General features: G+C 34.3%; 1 protein-coding gene across 1 annotated transcript in view; it reads right to left on the reverse strand.

Annotated features, from left to right (window-relative positions):
* Positions 1-448: 448 nt before the first annotated feature.
* LNPK (lunapark, ER junction formation factor) overlaps positions 449-19451 on the reverse strand; it is an 84678-nt gene continuing 65675 nt past the window's right edge. Inside the window, exons 10-13 of the mRNA XM_007190426.2 lie at positions 11229-11334; positions 9898-9968; positions 8822-8992; positions 449-1464 (exon numbers count right to left, since the gene is read on the reverse strand). Coding sequence (XP_007190488.1) covers positions 1229-1464; positions 8822-8992; positions 9898-9968; positions 11229-11334 — 584 coding nt within the window. The 3' untranslated portion in view covers positions 449-1228. The remainder of the gene's footprint in view (positions 1465-8821; positions 8993-9897; positions 9969-11228; positions 11335-19451) is intronic.

Genomic DNA, 19451 nt, shown 5'->3' on the forward strand with positions numbered 1-19451 from the left:
CATAACTTGATTTCAATTTTTTTTAATAATAGAGAAGAGAGATAAAAGGAAGAGAGAAAAGATAACAACACTGTACTTAAAGTACAAGAATTACTATTCTGGGTCAAAAAAATTTCCCAGTTAATCCTTAATACACATATTAAATCCAATGAACTACTTAGTAATTAACTGCCTATTCTCACAAAACTATGTCTCTCAAAATTAAAAACTACAAATGGCCTAAGGATTTCATGAATCAGAAAAATCTAACCTCTGATTAGAACCTCTAAATGTCACTATTTCTCTGAATTTGAAAGGCAACAAGTCTGAATAAAAAGATCATAATTTGCTCTTAGCAGAATCTATTGATTTATTGAATTGTGAGCTTTTCCTCCTAAGACTTTTCAGGTAGCCATGTCAGCCACCAAGATACTGTCTGAAGAAGTCTAGGTATTTAACAGAAAGAAACTGCTGCCAGATCATCTTTATTTTCCTTAACAAAATACATAATAGAGCACAAAATTCACTTATAATATCATCATTTTACAAATATAAATAATGCTCAAAATTCAAGTACAGTCAAGTGCAGAGATAGTTCCTATATGTTAATATGTAAACATAAGCTAATTATATACATCAGGTACCTCTGGCCCAGGTGCAAAAAAAGAGACATCAAAATTAACACTGCACTTGACTGTTCGACTGCATTCTTACTGAGAATTCATACCAATGCCTATATTGTTACTGTAGTAACTTTCATACCTCTTAATATAAGTGCCTAAATAGACATTTTACCCCTTGGAAAATATCTCAAGAGTTAAAATTCTATCCATTTTAATGATGTAGTATTAAAAATCTTAATTGAGTTTCATTCCTTAAAACAAACGCTATTAGAACTTATTCCTAACCAAAGTTCTTCCTATGTCAAAATGGATAGTATTTACAGGTCACAAATAAAAAACAAAACTGCTATATTTGTTTACATTTAGAATGGAAAAAAATACCTAAAAGCTGTCTAAACAGTGTGGGTTTTATACATTAAAAAGGATTTTACTTTACTGGTATCACTTGCTTTTAATTTTAATAGCAGTAGACATAACTTTGACATATTGAAATAGCTAGGCAATCGGAAATTCAGATGACATCAAGCATGTCTTTAGAGGGGGAAAAAGAAAGCACCACCTAAGAAAGCAATAACTGACATCAACGAGACTACAAATATCCAGTTGAAGGCACGTGGAAGCATTTACTACATTGTCGAAGATTCTCCACTTAGTTCAGGATTAGGAATAGCATCAGCTCTGGGAACTGTTGATTTGGCTTTATTCATTGAGGTTTCCTCATTCTCGGTCTCTTCTTGCTTCTCCTCTGGTTTCTCTGTGCCAGATGCTTGTTCAATCACTGGGTCTGTCTGCTCTGTATCCGGTATTTTGTCATCTGTCTGCTCTGTACTGTTATCTAGAACATCTTGTTCTTCTAAAGATTCTGAAAAGATAAAGAGTCAAGACTTTAGGTATACCCAAATGTTAAAACTACTAAATAAGATAAGCACATGCAAACATGGACTAAGAAACAGTAGAATGGTCTAACATTAACTTCAAAAATCTTAAAAAATATGTACTTAACTCCCTACAGCATACCATATATGAATTGGTATGAATGAAGGAAAAAACAAATTGGGGGGAAACAAACCCACAAACATACTTTTACCTAAAGACCCATAGTTCATGAAATATATGAACTTTCATAATATTTAAGAACTTCAAGATGGGTATGAAAGTTGAATGTCCAAATATATCAAAGTCCCAACAGAATTATGTGCTATAAGACAACAGCCCAGCAAAAAAAGCAAATGTATTAACTCCCAGATTATGTTTCCTGAAGGAACTGGTCTCCCTTGCGTCCAGGCAACGCTGTGACCAATGTGTAAATGTGTACCTTTGTGTGTGTGTATGTGGTGTGATTTCCCACACTAATTTACATCTCTATTATCCATGACTGGGGAGGTCTGGATCCACATTTTCCAAAGGCATGACAAATCTTCCCTCATCCCTCTGCAAGACAAGTCCTCAGGATTTAAACCTCTGGGTCAGAATATGCTACATACCTTGAATGCTAGGGAGAGAAAGGGAAGGGTCTTTTGCCCCTGTCTCCATAGCGGAGGCCAAGTAAGGGTCTTGGTTCCTACCTGAAAACTTACTCCCTTCAAACTCTCTTTTGAGTTTCATTAAATTCAAATCTCTTAATAATAATTTAATAATAACAACTTTAATTCTTTAAAGTTTATAGAAAGGGATAGGAAAGAGAATGACAGGAGCAGAAAGCTTTGAGCCACCCAATTTCCAAATCAAAGATAAAAACCTAACTTTGAGGTGTTTCTTTGTTTTGTTTTTGTAATAAACAGCAACTAATATTATTGTTAGGAGAAATATGGTTAAACTACATCGGCTAAGCAAATAAGCCGATTTTCATACCATCACAGGAGATCCCTTGCAATAAACTACAAATGTTACTAATTCAAAAAATCTGGAGGAAAGGTCAGTCTACACTAGTAAAAAGTTCTAGTTTTGTTCCTTATATAGTACAGGCCAGAATTTTGCTAAATAGAATTAATTAATAGTTTTGCAAAGAAATTATGTGCTATATGCACACATATTGACATGGAGGTCTTACAAATTCATGGTTTTATCATATCAGTTTTAATAAATACAAATTATCTATAAATCACACACTCTATGCCAAGAGTCGAAAAATATTTTTAAAATTATATTTAAAGCAGATATCTTAGACCCTAGTTTACAAAATTAATTACAATCTCTTTCTCTCTTTTTATATATAGAACAAAAGGCCAAAATTGCATAGTTAGGGACATCCAAGTTAATGAGGTTTTACTGTATGAAAATTTCACATGCTCACAAAAAGTAGTGAGGAATGTTCACATGTCACAAAAATGCTATTTTTATCTTAAAAGGAACTTAAAATGGCACTGCTGCACCACTTGGAATCTTACAAAAATCCAAAGCAGAAAAGCAGTAGGTCATTTGAGTTGTGTTACTTGAATGTTCCAGTGCTCAAAGAAAAAGCAGAAAGTGAAATGAAACTCTATGGACATGTACAGATCATTTCTGCTATAAGGGCAAGCAAGCTCTTCAGTGGAAAATTTCAGGAGTCACTAACCATTTGTAATTCTACCTTCACATATTTATCCAGAGTAGAATTTTAAGAGTCATGGTTTTCCACAACTCTCTGGCCATAGAGCAATACTTACTTGCCAAGAACTTTACAAGTGGTTATAATTTAGTAAGCCCTCCAATAAAGTCACATGAAATGAAAAAACAAAAAGCTCAAAATTCAGGACTCAACTCATCAATAAACGTGCCTAAGTGAACATAGGCCCACATAGTTTGTCATATTCTGTTTGACAGATTGCCTCAGTACTAAACTTAAAACAGGAGAGGTATCAAAGTTCATGATTTATCGTATTAAAGCTCTGTCATGTAACTATTTTCAGAATCAGATACATCCCCAGTCAAATCCGATTTAATTTAAAAATTCTGGGATCTTAAAGAAGCAGTTAATACAAAGAGAAGAACTATAATACTTAATTTTTTAATGTCTATAGAGGTGAATTCTAAGAAATACCATGTGCTGTCATAATTAGAAAATAGCATTATATACAAAACTTGCTCATCAATACTGCACTGTATTTCAGAAAATATATAGAAGACTAAAAACTGGTGAAATGATGAGTAGGGCTGGAGAACAGTCAGAAAGCATAGTAATGACTACTTTTCTTCCCCCAGGTTAATTTTTAGAAAAGTAATTTTAATAGCAGTTAACACTACAAAAATTTGGTATGTGTCATAATATCTATAATGCAGATATCAGCTAGTCTAAACGACATAGATATTCAGTGTATGGATGCCAATGCCATTTTGTGAGAGGTCATCCCAATAAGCTTGAAGTAAACTAGGTGTGCAAGATTAACAGAGAATTAATTACATATCAGTTTAACTAAACCACAGAGCTTTATAACAAGTTTATGAAATATATTCCAAAAGTACTTACTTTATTTCGGTGGGGGGCTATCATTTGCCTATTCTAATAAAAACAGTGAATTGTTTCTGTTAAGTTTAAAATAGCTTGGTGGTATAAAATACATTACAGTAGATGTCAATATTTGGGCATAAAATACCAAAAGAGAAACCAGCTTTCATGTTCACACTAATAAAACAGGCCTACTCTCCCTGTGCAGCACCAGTTTAAGACTAAAATTGATGCAAGTTACATGAGTGACCTAATTCAATCTGTAAGAAAATTTTAAAAATCACCTTTGACATCTGTAATGCCAAGAAAACAGCAGATCACAATGTGATAAAACAAAAATTACCCAAGGGATTTGTTCCTTACCTGACTCCTACCCCTGCCCAACTCCCACCCCAATATCCTTGAGAGAGAAGCTTTTTCCACAAAATTGTAACAACTGGCTTCCACTTGTCTGGGCAAAGCTTCAGTTCAGCTAGACAGAGCTCAAACTCGTAAAACTGAGTGTAACTGTACAGTGAATACCACTGCCTCACCTGTAAACCACACACATGCAAAAACATCTAAGAAGATCACCTTACCTTTAGGTTTTTACTCTAGCTCTTAAAAGAATAACTTTCTAAGAAAATTAAAGAATAGTCTAGCAAAACAAGTTCATATATCTCCAAAAGAAACACATAACTTCCACAGCAAAATACATGATTGTATTTAGATTATGCCTTCCAAAACCCCTCATATTTTAGTGATTTAGATTCTTACTTCTTATTCCTTTTTATAATAACTTAAAATTTTTTTTTGCCTTGCTAACACATCAGTACCTACTATATGCATAGACTATAAAACTTACCTAAAGGAAATATATTAAATTAAAATGGACAATTTGTCTTTGAACTCACAGATTTTAAACAAACAGTTTTTGCAAGATTTTTCTGCCTTAAGAAAAATGGCCAACTTATATTTAAGGACCAAAGACATGAATTTCATCCCAAAACTCAACTCAGTGGTTCAACGAACAAAATTCAAATAAATGATAACCACCTATGAGAAAACAGCTTATCTTAAACACACAGAATGTTGTGTAATTATTTACCACTGGTGAACAAATTCATTAGATGAGACTTTAGAATGTCATTATTAAGTAATAATGTAAAACTATTAGATGAAGGTGTTTTAGAAAAGGGAATCAAAAGGCTAAAAGATCTATATGTCTAAAACAAACATGCAAAACCATACTACAGGCAAGTTTACATCTTGAGTAAGCTATACATAGCTAAATATAAATAAAGGTATAAGTTTTTTTGATCTGATAAATACACAGAATTCAATAAAATTTATATTATCAAATAGTTCAATTTCCTAGAGCATCATAATAAGCAATACTAAAAATAGAATTTTCCCTAGTTCAACATAACCTAATGGTTACAGTATATTGCTTAAAAGAAAGGAAGAGCAGAAATCAGGTTATCAGATAAATTTCACCTTATATAAATTTTAATCACTATTTTTGATAGTACTGATTAGATGCCATGAGTTTTATTATTAGCAAGTTATTTCCAGTTGAATAAAAGCTATATTCGACTAAAATAACTACATAAGATCTAGCCAAATATAACTGAACAATGAAAATGATGTTAACATTTTTCAAACATGCTAACTCCAAATCACTTTACTAAAATACTAACAGTGTAGAAACCTTGTACTCTAATTATTACCATATCTAACAAAAAGAATGTTATGTATCAGTTATTTTGGAAAATACATTTTTAAAAAAAGCAAAACTGATAAACCCACTTTAACATGGCTTAGCAGAGACTCAAATATTACTGTACTATTCATTTCACAGTAAAAGAAACCGAGGAACCAAAAACCAGTTCATTAGTTTGGCATACCATATCTAGTATGCTTTTAGATAAAATGACAATCCTAATGTCTTGCTTTCTCTAATAGTCTATTACCAAAGCATCTGTATACACAGTTCTATAAAAAATACTAGGAATTCAAATGAGCAATTAATGGGAGGAATTTCTTCCAGGTCTCTTTCTTTGATGAAAACTTTCCAAGGTTTCATATGTTGTTCTAAAGAGTGGTCCAAAAATTTCAAAAGCCTTGTGCCTCATCCTAAACGCAAAATCTTCCAGTAGCAGGATCAAGACAAAACTTAATTTCAAAGTCTTGCATCATAAATTGAAAAAAAAAAAAAAAGGTTTCTTCTATTAACTCTAGATTTATATAAATGGTTGTGGAATATATTTTTTTTTTTTTTAGCTTTATGGCTTTAGGTCTTTTTTTTTTTTTTTTTTAGAAATTCGCGTTCTTTTATTTATTTATTTATTTATGACTGTGTTGGGTCCTCGTTTCTGTGCGAGGGCTTTCTCTAGTTGTGGCAAGCGGGGACCACTCTTCATCGCGGTGCGCAGGCCTCTCACCATCGCGGCCTCTCTTGTTGCGGAGCACAGGCTCCAGACGCGCAGGCTCAGTAATTGTGGCCCACGGGCCCAGCCGCTCCGCGGCATGTGGGATCTTCCCAGACCAGGGCTCGAACCCGTGTCCCCCGCATTGGCAGGCAGACTCTCAACCACTGCGCCACCAGGGAAGCCCCCTGGAATATTTTTTGAAAAAAAAATTCAGATGGAAGAAAGTTACCTTTTGGTTCCATCTGTAAATTCAGTAATGCAATTTCAAGGAGCTATTTCAATACTTCAAAAAAATATAAATATTAAAACAGGACAGTTTTTCTCTCAGACCTCAAGTTTCTATGACAAAAGTGTAGAAATCAGCAATCTAAGCCCTTAATCACATCGGCTGTCAGCAGAGACAGTAGCTGATTCAGATGATATGCTCCTTACTTCATAGTTCAATTTAATCATAAAGCTATGCTACCAGCATTCAAATAAATGCAGCTTCATCCGTTCATCAGAAATACTTCCTGTCATTTACTAATAGAATCCAGCTTGGAATTGATAACTGTATATCAACAGTGTTGAGACAGGAGTCTTCGAAAAAATTTTCAGTCTTCTGGAAAGCCAAAGAAGTAAAAAGGTGCTCATAATAGCCATTTTGATGAATCCAAACAGAAGAATGAAGAAGTTACTACTCTACAGACTATCTTAACCAAATGGAATCGCTTCAGTTTCTAGCACTGTGGAACTATCAGACCCTGCCTCAATGTCTTCACCTATTAACGTTACCTTATTAGGGTTGACTTTGAGCCAGTTAGACTTCATTCCGGAGATTTCTGACAAAAAATGAGACATCTGGGGTATTGCTCCTCCTAGATTAGACGAGAAGGGAAGGTATAGCTGGGTGTTGTTTTGCTAACTGTGCATCTTGACCTTAGCAGAAGATATAAAGTATGGGACTCATTATCAAGATATCTATTTTGTTGGCTGTTTTTTCTTTTCTTTTGTCCCAACTATTGGCTTTCAAATATTCACTTTAGCTTTCATAAGCAAGGGTACTCATGGAAAGGACTCCAATTTTTCCTCTAGGCATCTTCAGTATGGAATTCTTTAATTTTCAGTTCCAAGAGGCTTGCAATGGCAAAGCAGATGATTTGCATGTGACAGCATGCAGCTCAGAGCATGACTTAAGCAAAAGAAAACAATCTGATATTGTGTTTGGAGTCGATGTTGCAGACTTGGAGAAGACGAATGCACTGATTCAATGTTGGAAGTACACAGGCCTCTTGTCATGGCTATCTGTATTCAAATTCATTTTGATATTTGTTAGTAAGCCAAAAGCCAAGCCCAAGTCAACACACATATTTTAGGTTCATTTTTCGAAGTTAAAAAAAAAAAAGATACTCACAGTTTCATACTAAACTTTAGATATGTGAAAATTCATTGCCTCATATATTATTCTCAGTTTAAGCACTTTTTCTACTACTCAGTGATTTTATAAAGAAATCAAATATATGTAACTGATAATTTCAAGAAGTTAAAAAGATGCATACTGACTACTACTTAAACTATGTGAACTGAACTTCCCATATGGATTTTTTTTTCTGTACCAGGTAAAGCACCAAAATATCAGGGCCTTTGTCATAATTTTAGCAATCTTCATAATTCAGAGCTGCTTAACAAGCAGCTCCTCACCCAATATTAATAACAAGAAATAGCTGGCAATTAATAGTCAGATCTTCCATCTCATCTTTTCCATTTTTTCATGAAACTTCCTCAAGAATTCCTAAAACAGAATTAAAAGATAAGTTCTAAAACTCAATGAATCCTGATAACTTCAGTTTCTCTAAAATAAGGTTGTTTTACAACAAAGGCATTCATCAGCAGTGTTAAATCTTGTGGACCTCAATAAATTGTTTGTTTCAAAGGAACACCAGTCCTATCAACATAGTCTTCCAAAGAATGTAAGGCTGACTTTCCAACTCCAAAGTTTCCGGCTTTCGAGTAACTTCTATTCATTGAAATGGTAGGCACAAACCTATTTTTATCAATGTTAATTACAAAGCTTATAAGAAATTTACCCTTATGAGTAGTAGTTTCATAATTCTCATAATCTGCTTCATTTAAATAAATTGAAAAATAATTCCGTGAAAACATTACTAGTTAAATCTCCCAACAGTTATTAAAAGAGGTAACTCCATAAATAATATTTACCTAGCTATTTCTAGATGCTGCTTAACACAATATAACCTGTATTTTAAAACTGAAACACATCATACCAGTTGCACGGGAGGCCACAGTATCAGAACAACAGCTGATATACGCATGCTGCAAAATCTGATCCATTCTTGTCTAAAACATTATTAAGAGACAAAACTTTTTAATTAACATATTCATACCTTCACTGATCTGGTTCTCTGATGAAATCACACTTCCTGAGGGCAAGGAACCAACTGTACTTGAGCCTTCCAAAGTCTGCCCCTTCTCAAAACTAAACTCTGGAAGTCTTGGAGCCTGGGGTCTGGTTTTTCTTGCAGGATTCAAGAAAAAACAGTAGGCACAACGAAAAGCTGCAGAGAATTAAAAAAAACAAAACAAAAACCATAAAACCAAAGAAATTTTAAGGACTAATCAAGTAACTCTCAAGATTACTTTTACAAACAGTCAAAGAACCCTTCAAAAGTTACTTAGCCCTTGTGAAATTACTCGTGGTTTTAATAATATTATGGCAGGTGTTCTAACCAAAGTTTATTTTAAAGCATACTTTCTAATTATTATTAAAATTATAATATCAATTTAAAGCAGAAAAGATAATAAGTTACATAGCAGGTTAACTAATAGCAAAACAATATTAATAATGATCTAAATGTGTTACAGAAATTACATTTCTAGTCACCGGAATCATTAGGTATCTTAAAATCCAGAACTTTGCTCACTTGACCCAAAAAATGTAGTATGTCATATTTGAGAAGCATAATTAATCTAGTTCAATATTTTTAAGTACTAGTAGCTGCACATAAAAATATTCTGAGGAGCTTTAAAAAAAATGCTGATTCCTGGACCCCACCCCAGACCAATTAAAGCAGATTATTTGTAGGTGGGACCTGGGCATCACAATTTTTAAAAGCTCTTCATGTGATTCTGATGCACAGTGAAGTTTAAGAACAACTGGCATAGGGACTTCCCTGGCGGTCCAGTGGTTAAGACTCCATGCTTCCAATGCAGGGGAAGTGGGTTCGATCCCTGGTCGGGGAACTAAGATCTCACATGCTACACTGCACGGCAAAAAAAAAAAAAAGAACAACTGTATACTGTACGAAGAAAAGAACCTGAGTTGTCTTTCTTGCTTTGCTCTGTGTTCTACAATATGCCTGAACAACATATAAAGAGTAGTACCTAAAATAAAATGGCATTACATGGGAATTGGCATAGAATGAAATATTTAAAACATTTAAATCTGCCAAATAATTCTTACCAATGTATTCAAATTCTTCTTTCAAAGCCATGCCATTGTGAGAAAAACACTGCTGACATATAAGGGCATACCTACACCAAAAGGAAAAATGAATAAACCAGTTACAAATGCAGATAAAACCCATGGGAGAGGCTACTTTAGCCATCACAGCTAAAGTACACAGTACATAGCATTTAATATAGCTAAATGTGTCATAGTAGATTAGATATTACTTATAAAACAATAAACAATACTCTTTAAACATGCTAACAGTCAAAATTTCAACTATTTTAAAATATAATTTATACATCAAATTAAAAATAAACTAAGAAACACTCAAATGAAAATATTCTTACTAAGTAAGCAGAAACATATTTGATAACAGAACACTTAAATTTTAATGTTTTCTAACATATATTCCTGGGGATGACAGACCCCAAATCTGTGGTCAGATAAGACTGGAAAAGATGAAACCTCTTCCGAGATTCACAGTGAGTATTATTAAAACCTCTGAGATGTCTTGTAGTAAAGAAATGAATTTAATTTTGTTTAGTCCAGTCCAAAGGTTAATTTCTGTACATCATGATTCCTGTATCTATCCCAGTTACACTTAAACATCTTCTGCATTTTCTACTTATGTAATCTTTCTGTTCTCTGCATATGTACTTAACAAATACTTGGCCCTATCAAACAACATTCTATCTGTTTTGGATAACATATAAATTTTTACATTAACATTAAATTCTAGTCCCTTTATTAAAATGATAATATTACAATAACCTTGGCAAATATTTACTCTAAGAATATCCTAAGAATTACTTAAAAGTCTATACTATAACAATTGCTTTGCTCACATCATACCTATAATCCTACAGTTATTACAAGGATCAATTAAGATAATAACTGGAAAAGCATTTTGGAACTGTAAGTGCCAAATACATGAAATTGTCCTCACTGTTATTAAAATTATCACCATCAAGTCCAGTACTCACATTTATAAAACTCCATTTTTAACAACCTACCAACTTTTCACTATTTACATGCTCTTCAAGTTCAAAAGAGTCAATGAAATGATTCAATTTCTCTAAAAATTACCTTATAGTGCAGTTATAACATAGCAGAGTTACAATATTTTTTCTGTTTTAAATGTTTTATCTAGATACTTTAAGCTACTACTGAAAAATAATTGAATATGTACTCTTTTGCAGGGCTATAAAATACTCCATTACGTTCTAAAATCAGGAAACAAGAACCACAAAGTTGTAGAACATCTAGTACATGTGCACACACACATACCCTAACCAATAAACTTTTCTTCATTTTCATTTATCTACCACCCTAGTAAACATTACCTGTTCTGTGGACCATCACCAACTAAATATTCAACAATTCTATCCAGAGCACCTCGTTCTCGGGGCAGAATAGGTCTTGCTAAAGGTGGACCAGGAGGATGAAGACCTAGTAAATAAATAAATATATATATAACTTATATGTATAAAATACATTTAAACTTTAATTCAGTTGCCAAAAACTACCTATGCTTGTCAGAACTTTTAAATGATTTTAACAAAACAAAAATAATATTGTTATTAACCTCTGTATTCAAATTTTCATTAAAAATACTGCACTACAAAAAATACATTTATACATGTGCTATATTAGAACCAGGAACATAATCTATTAAGGAATAAAGCTATGTTGAGTTCTGTACAATTAATTTTTAAAATGCTCAGACTCTTAAAAGTTTATGTAATAATAAACTAGGGGACTTCCACTTTGTACCACAATAGAATAACCAGGGTCAGATTTAATCTTCCCACCTAAAACAACTAAAATACTGTGTAAAATATATGATGCAATGGTTTTAAAGACACTGGATATCAGGCAATGTAGGATAAAGATCTCTGAAAGACAAAAAGCAAATAAGATGAGCCCACTGCCAACAGCCAACTGCCCCCAACCTGTTGCCTGGAGAGAATTTCCAGGTAGCAACTCAGGAAGGGTAAATCCAGGTGAAGTTCATCAGTCTCCTTGAGTTGAGGAGATAAAGCTGGAACTCTGGGGAGGCCAAGGCAGGTTGAGTTCACTGGAAAGAGTACCAGAGAGGAGAGAATGCACAGAGCAAGAACACCAAAGATCTGCGCAGGATGCATATGAGGAAGACTACCTGAGGACAGAGAAATAACTGCCCCAAAATATTAAAGCTACCAGTGCTCACATGGGATCAAAAATATCACATTAAAAAAAAAAAAAAATCACATATTCCCACCAGCCAGGGTGGAAAACTTCATAACTCACAGGTCATCGGGTAAGTATTCAGAGGAGCTTTGTATAGGAATATGAAAACATCCTGTACCCAATAAGGTTAAATCTACAATGTCTGACATCAGATAAAAAATTATTAGACATGCAAATTAGCAGGAAAATACAACCCATATGAGAAAAATCAATCAAAAGTGACCCAGGGGCTTCCCTGGTGGCGCAGTGGTTGAGAATCTGCCTGCTAATGCGGGGGACGCGGGTTCGAGCCCTGGTCTGGGAGGATCCCACATGCCGCGGAGCGGCTGGGCCCGTGAGCCACAATTGCTGAGCCTGCGCGTCTGGAGCCTGTGCCCCGCGACGGGAGGGGCCGCGATGGAGAAAGGCCCGCGCACCGCAATGAAGAGCGGTCCCCGCACCGCGATGAAAGTGGCCCCCGCTTGCCGCAACTGGAGAAAGCCCTCGCACGAACCGAAGACCCAACACAGCCAAAAATAAATAAATAAATAAATAAATAAGAAAATCCTTTAAAAAAAAAAAAGTGACCCAGAAATGACAAAGATGACAGCATTAATAGACAAATATACTAAAACACTTATTATGACTATATTCCATATGCTAGAGAATCCAGAGGAAAGATTTAATATGTTAAGTAGAGACATGAAAAAAATCTAAAAGATCCAAATTGAACCTCTATAGATGAAATCTATAATATCTTGATTAAAAAATCCACAGACGAAATGAATAGCAGTTTGGACATTACAAAAAAAATTAGTAAACTTGAAGACAGAGCAACAGAAACCATACAAAATGAAACACAAAGTCTAAAAAGATTTTAAAATGAACAAATCATCAGTGAGCTGTGGAACAACCTCAAGCACCTAGTATACATATAACTGAAGTTCAGAAGAGCAGAGAGAGGGAAAGAAAAATATGCTTGAAGAAATAATGCACAAAAATTTTCCAAATTGGATGAAAACTGTAAACAAAAACACAGACCCAAGAATATCAACAAACCCTAAGCAAAAGAAACATAAATAATATTGTGCCAAGGCACAGCATACTCAAACTGCTTAAAACCAGTGATAGAGGGAAAATCTTAAAAGTAGTCAGAAAAAGATACATTATATACAGAGAAACAGAGATAAGAATGACAGATTTCTCATCAGAATATAAGCAAGCCAGAAGACAGTGAAACAGTATCTTTAAAGTTCTGAAAGAAAAACTATCAAATTAGAACTCTGTATTAATGAAAACATCTTTTAAAAATGAAGGCAAAATGAAGACTTTTTTTGGACATACAAAACTGAAAGAATTCATCACTAGCAGAACTGTACTACAAGAAATGTTAAAAGAAATCCTTCAGGCAGAAGAAAAACGACATCAGACAGAAAGCTGGATCTACACAAAAGAAAGAGGAGTACCTGAAATGGTTACCATGTGGGTAAATATATAAAATTTATTATTTAAATCACTTTAAAAAATAATCAATGGCTTAAGGAAAAAGTAATACATGATTTCCCTTCCTGTCCAAAATTTCCCATGAAAGCTTTTGTAAGCCAAAATGGCATAAAGTGAAGAAGCAATTACCTTAGAATAAATCTTGCTAATGGATGCACAAAACAAATTGAGATAAAACACAGATGTTCACAGACAAAGTTCAAAGCTATGGCGGCTTGAGGCTGAGAGGCTGAGTGTAGTTCCCAGGGAAGGAGCTTGGTGGTGCCACTCTTGCTGCTCAGGATGTGCGCTGCCTCTATAACAGCTCACTGCAAAACAAATGCTAAACGCTATTTTTGCTTTCCACCTTTTTTTGTAAAAGCGAAAACCCTCTTCCGATTTCTTTCAGTTACTGAAAACAGGTACTAATGTAGGTCTTTCATAAAAGCAAAGTGGTGTAAAGTGAACTTTCAAAATGTGGGGGATATCTGTAATTTCTTCTGGGGTTTATAATACATATATAAGCAAAATGTATGACAACAATAGCACAAAGGCCAGAAGGAGAGAAACATAAGTACACTGTAGTTTGATTCGTAAACTATGTGAGAACTGGTATCATATTACTTGAGATGAACTGTGACAAATTAAAGATACATACTGCAAACTCTAAAGTACCTGCTAAAATAACAAAAACAAAAAAGCACTATCGCTGATAAGGCAACAAAAAAAGTTAAATGGAATCATAAAAGACACTCAACCCACAAGAAGGCAGAAAACAGGAGAAAGGGAGCAGAACAGATGAGACAAATAGAAAAAAAAATAGCACAGTAAAAGATTTAAACTCAAACCTAAACATACTAATCATTACATTAAATGTATGTGGCCTGAACATCCTCACTATAAGGCAAAGATTGTCAGAATGGATAAAAAAGCAAGACCCAACAGGTGCTGCTTACAAAAACCCCATTTTAAATATAAGGACACAAACAGGTTAAAAGTAAATGACAGGAAAAAATATATAAATACACTAACACTAATCAAAAGAAACCTGGAGCACTTGTATTAATAGCAATCAGAGTAGATTCTGGAGCAAAGAATATAATCAGGGATGAAAAGGGTAATTTCATAATGACAAGAAGTCAATTCATCAAGAAGACATAATAATCCTAAACATATATGTGCATCATAACAGAGTTTCAAAAACTAACAGAACTACAAAAAGAAACAAAGACACAATTATAGTCAGAGATTTCAACAGCATTCTCTCAATAATTGACAGAACAAACAGACAGAAAATCATTAATGACGTACAATACTATCTACTACCAACTTGACCTAATTGACATTTATAGCCATTCTACCCAACAGGAACAGAATATATATTCCTTTCAAGTGAACATAAAACATACACCAAGACAAATGATAGTATGAGGTATAAAACAAGTCTCAAAAAAAAAAACAAGTCTCAATACACTTAAGAAGATTCAATAATATAAAGTATGTTTTCTGATAACAATAGAATTAAATTAGATATCAGCAACAAAAAGACTTCATGAAAATATCCAAATTTTTGGAGACTAAATAACAGAGATATAAAAAATCCAGGCTTTAAAAAAAATCAAAAAATAAATTACAAACCATTTTTAACTGAATGAAAACAAAAAAAAAAAAACATGTCAAATTTATGACATGCACCTAAAGCAATACTTAGAGGAAAATTTATAACACTAAACACTATACCACTAAACACCTACAAAACAGGATAGGCCTAAAATCCATGAATTCAGCTTCCACCTTAAGAACCACAAAGGAAACAGCAAATGAAACCTGAAGTAAACAGAATAAAGGAAATAATAAAGATCAGAGAGGGAATTAATAAAAGAGAAAATACAAAAATAATAGAGAAAAGCTAGTTCTTTGAGAAGACCAATTGAATTGATAAACCTCTAGCCAGACTAATCAGGGAAAAAAAAAAAAAGGAAGATACAAAATACTAACGTTAAGAATGAGAGGGACTTCCCTGGTGGCGCAGTGGTTAAGAATCCGTCTGCCAATGCAGGGGCCACAGGTTCGAGCCCTGATCCAGGAAGATCCCACATGCCAAGAAGCAACTAAGCTCGTGAGCCACAACTACTGAGCCTGTGGTCCAGAGCACGCGAGCCACAACTACTGAGCCCGTGCACCGCAACTACTGAAGCCCAGGCACCTAAAAGCCCGTGCTCCACAACAAGAAAGCCACTGCAGTGAGGAGCCTGCACACTGCAACGAAGAACAGCCCTCACTTGCTGCAACTAGAGAAAGATCGCGCGTAGCAATGAAGATCCAATGCAGCCAAAAATAAATAAATGAATAAATAAATAAATTCATAAAAAACAGAATGAGAGAAATGACATAAATAGAGATAGTAAAAATATTAAAAGAATAAGAAGGGTATATTATGAATAACTTTATGCCAATAAATTCTATAAGTTAGATGAAATAAATTCCTTGAAAGACTACTAAACTACCACAACTCACTCAACAAGAATTAGACAACTATTCAATTTGTTAACATTTTGTTAAGAATTTTTGCATCCATATTCATGAGGGATATTAGTCTGTAGTTTTCCCTTTAAAAAATTGAATTTTTAGTTAAAAAAAAAAAACCTTCCACAAAGAAAACACCAGGCCCAGGTACTTAAACCTGTAAAATTTTAATTTATTATTAAGAAATAATACCAGACCACAGCACAGACAGCAGAAGCAAGAAGAACTACAATCCTGCAGCCTGTGGAACAAAAACCACATTCACAGAAAGAAAAACAAAATGAAAAGGCAGAGCACTATGTACCAGATGAAGGAACAAAATAAAACGCCAGAAAAACAATTAAATAAAGTGGAGATAGGCAACCATCCAGAAAAAGAATTCAGAATAATGATAGCAAAGATGATCCAGGACCTCGGAAAAAGAATGGAGGCAAAGACTCAGAAGATGAAAGAAATGTTTAACAAAGACCTAGAAAAATTAAAGAACAAACAAACAGAGATGAACAATACAATAACTGAAATGAAAAATACACTAGAAGGAATCAATAGCAGAATAACTGAGGCAGAAGAACAGATAAGTGACCTGGAAGACAGAATGGTGGAGTTCACTGCCAAGGAACAGAATAAAGAAAAAAAAATGAGACGAAATGAAGACAGCCTAAGGGACCCCTGGGACAACATTAAACGCACCAACATTTGCATTATAGGGGTCCCAGAAGAAGAAGAGAGAGAGAAAGGACCCAAGAAAACATCTGAAGAGATTACAGTTGGAAACTTCACTAACATGGGAAAGGAAATAGCCACCCATGTCCAGGAAGCGCAGAGAGTCCCATACAGGAAAAACCCAAGGAGAAACATGCCAAGACACATAGTAATCAAACTGACAAAAACTAAAGACAAAGAAAAATTATTAAAAGCAATAAGGCAAAAACGACAAATAACATGCAAGGGAACTCCCATAAGGTTAACAGCTGACTTCTCAGCGGAAACACTACAAGCCAGAAGGCAGTGGCATGATTTATTTAAAGTGATTAAAGGGAAGAACCTACAACAAAGATTATTCTATCCGGCAAGGATCCCATTCAGATTCAACACAGAAATCAAAAACTTTACAGAGAAGCAAAAGCTAAAAACATTCAGCACCACCAAACCAGAACTAAAACAAATGCCAGAGGAACTTCCTTAAGTGGGAAACATAAGAGAAGAAAAGGACCTACAAAACCAAACTCAAAACAATTAAGAAAATGGTAATAGGAACATACACATCAATAATTACCTTAAATGTGAATGGATTAAATGCTCCAACCAAAAGACACAGGCTTGCTGAATGGATACAAAAACAAGACCCATATATATGCTGTCTACAAGAGACCCACTTCAGACCTAGGGACACATACAGACTGAAAGTGAGGGGATGGAAAAAGATATTCCATGCAAATGGAAATCAAAAGAAAGCTGGAGTAGTGATACTTATATCAGATAAAAAAGACTTTAAATAAAGAATGTTACAAGAGACAAGGAAGGACACTACATAATGATCAAGGGATCAATCCAAGAAGAAGATATAACAATTATAAATATGTATGCACCCAACATAGGAGCACCTCAATACATAAGGCAACTGCTAACAGCTCTAAAAGAGGAAATCGACAGTAACAGAATAATAGTGGGGGACTTTAACTCCTCATTTACACCAAAGGAAAGATCATCGAGACAGAAAATTAATAAGGAAACACAAGCTTTAAATGACACAATAGACCAGATAGATTTAATTGATATTTATAGGACATTCCATCCAAAAACAGCAGATTACACTTTCTTCTCAAGTGCGCACGGAACATTCTCCAGGATAGATCACATCTTGGGTCACAAATCAAGCCCTGGTAAATTTAAGAAAACTGGAATTATATCAAGCATCTTTTCCGACCACAACACTATGAGATTAGAAATCAATTAAAGGGGAAAAAACATTAAAAAACACAAACACATGGAGGCTAAACAATATGTTACTAAATAACCAAGAGATCACTGAAGAAATCAAAGAGAAAATCAAAAAATACCTAGAGACAAATGACAATGAAAACACGATGATCCAAAACCTATGGGATGTAGCAAAAGCAGTTCTAAGAGGGAAGGTTATAGCAATACAATGCTACCTCAAGAAACAAGAAAAGTCTCAAGTAAACAATCTAACCTTACACCTAAAGTAACTAGAGAAAGAACAAACAAAACCCACAGTTACTACAAGGAAAGAAATCATAAAGATCAGAGCAGAAATAAATGAAACAGAAACAAAGAAAACAACAGCAAAGATCAATAAAACTAAAAGCTGGTTCTTTGAGAAGATAAACAAAATTGATAAACCTTTAGCCAGACTCACCAAGAAAAAGAGGGAGAGGACTCAAATCAATAAAATTAGAAATGAAAAAGGAGAAGTTACAACAGACACTGCAGAAATACAAAGCATCCTAAGAGACTACTACAAGCAACTCTATGCCAATAAAATGGACAACCTGGAAGAAATCGACAAATTCTTAGAAAGGTATAACCTTCCAAGACTGAACCAGGAAGAAACAGAAAATATGAACAGACCAATCACAAGCACTGAAATTGAAACAGTGATTTAAAATCTTCCAACAAACAAAAGTCCTGGACCAGATGGCTTCACAGGTGAATTCTATCAAACATTTAGAGAAGAGCTAACACCCATCCTTCTCAAACTCTTCCAAAAATTTGCAGAGGAAAGAACACTCCCAAACTCATTCTATGAGGCCACCATCACCCTGATACCAAAACCAGACAAAGATGTCACAAGGAAAGAAAACTACAGGCCAATATCACTGATGAACACAGATGCAAAAATCCTCAACAAAATACTAGCAAACAGAATCCAACAACACATTAAAAGGATCATACACCATGATCAAGTGGGGTTTACCCAAGGAATGCAAGGATTCTTCAATATATGCAAATCAATCAATGTGATACACCATATTAACAAATTGAAGGATAAAAACCATATGATCATCGCATTGGATGCAGAAAAAGCTTTTGACAAAATTCAACACCCATTTATGATAAAAACTCTCCAGAAAGTGGGCATAGAGGGAACCTACCTCAACATCATAAAGGCCACATACGACAAACATCATTCTCAATGGTGAAAAACTGAAAGCATTTCCTCTAAGATCAGGAACAAGACAAGGATGTCCACTCTCGCCACTATCATTCAACATAGTTTTGGAAGTCCTAGCCACGGAAATCAGAGAAGAAAAAGAAATAAAAGGAATACGAATTGGAAAAAAAGAAGTAAAACTGTCACTGAAGTAAAACTGTCAGTAAAACTGTTT

The sequence above is a fragment of the Balaenoptera acutorostrata genome, chromosome 8 (genome assembly GCF_949987535.1).
Source record: "Balaenoptera acutorostrata chromosome 8, mBalAcu1.1, whole genome shotgun sequence".
Lineage (NCBI taxonomy): Eukaryota > Metazoa > Chordata > Mammalia > Artiodactyla > Balaenopteridae > Balaenoptera > Balaenoptera acutorostrata.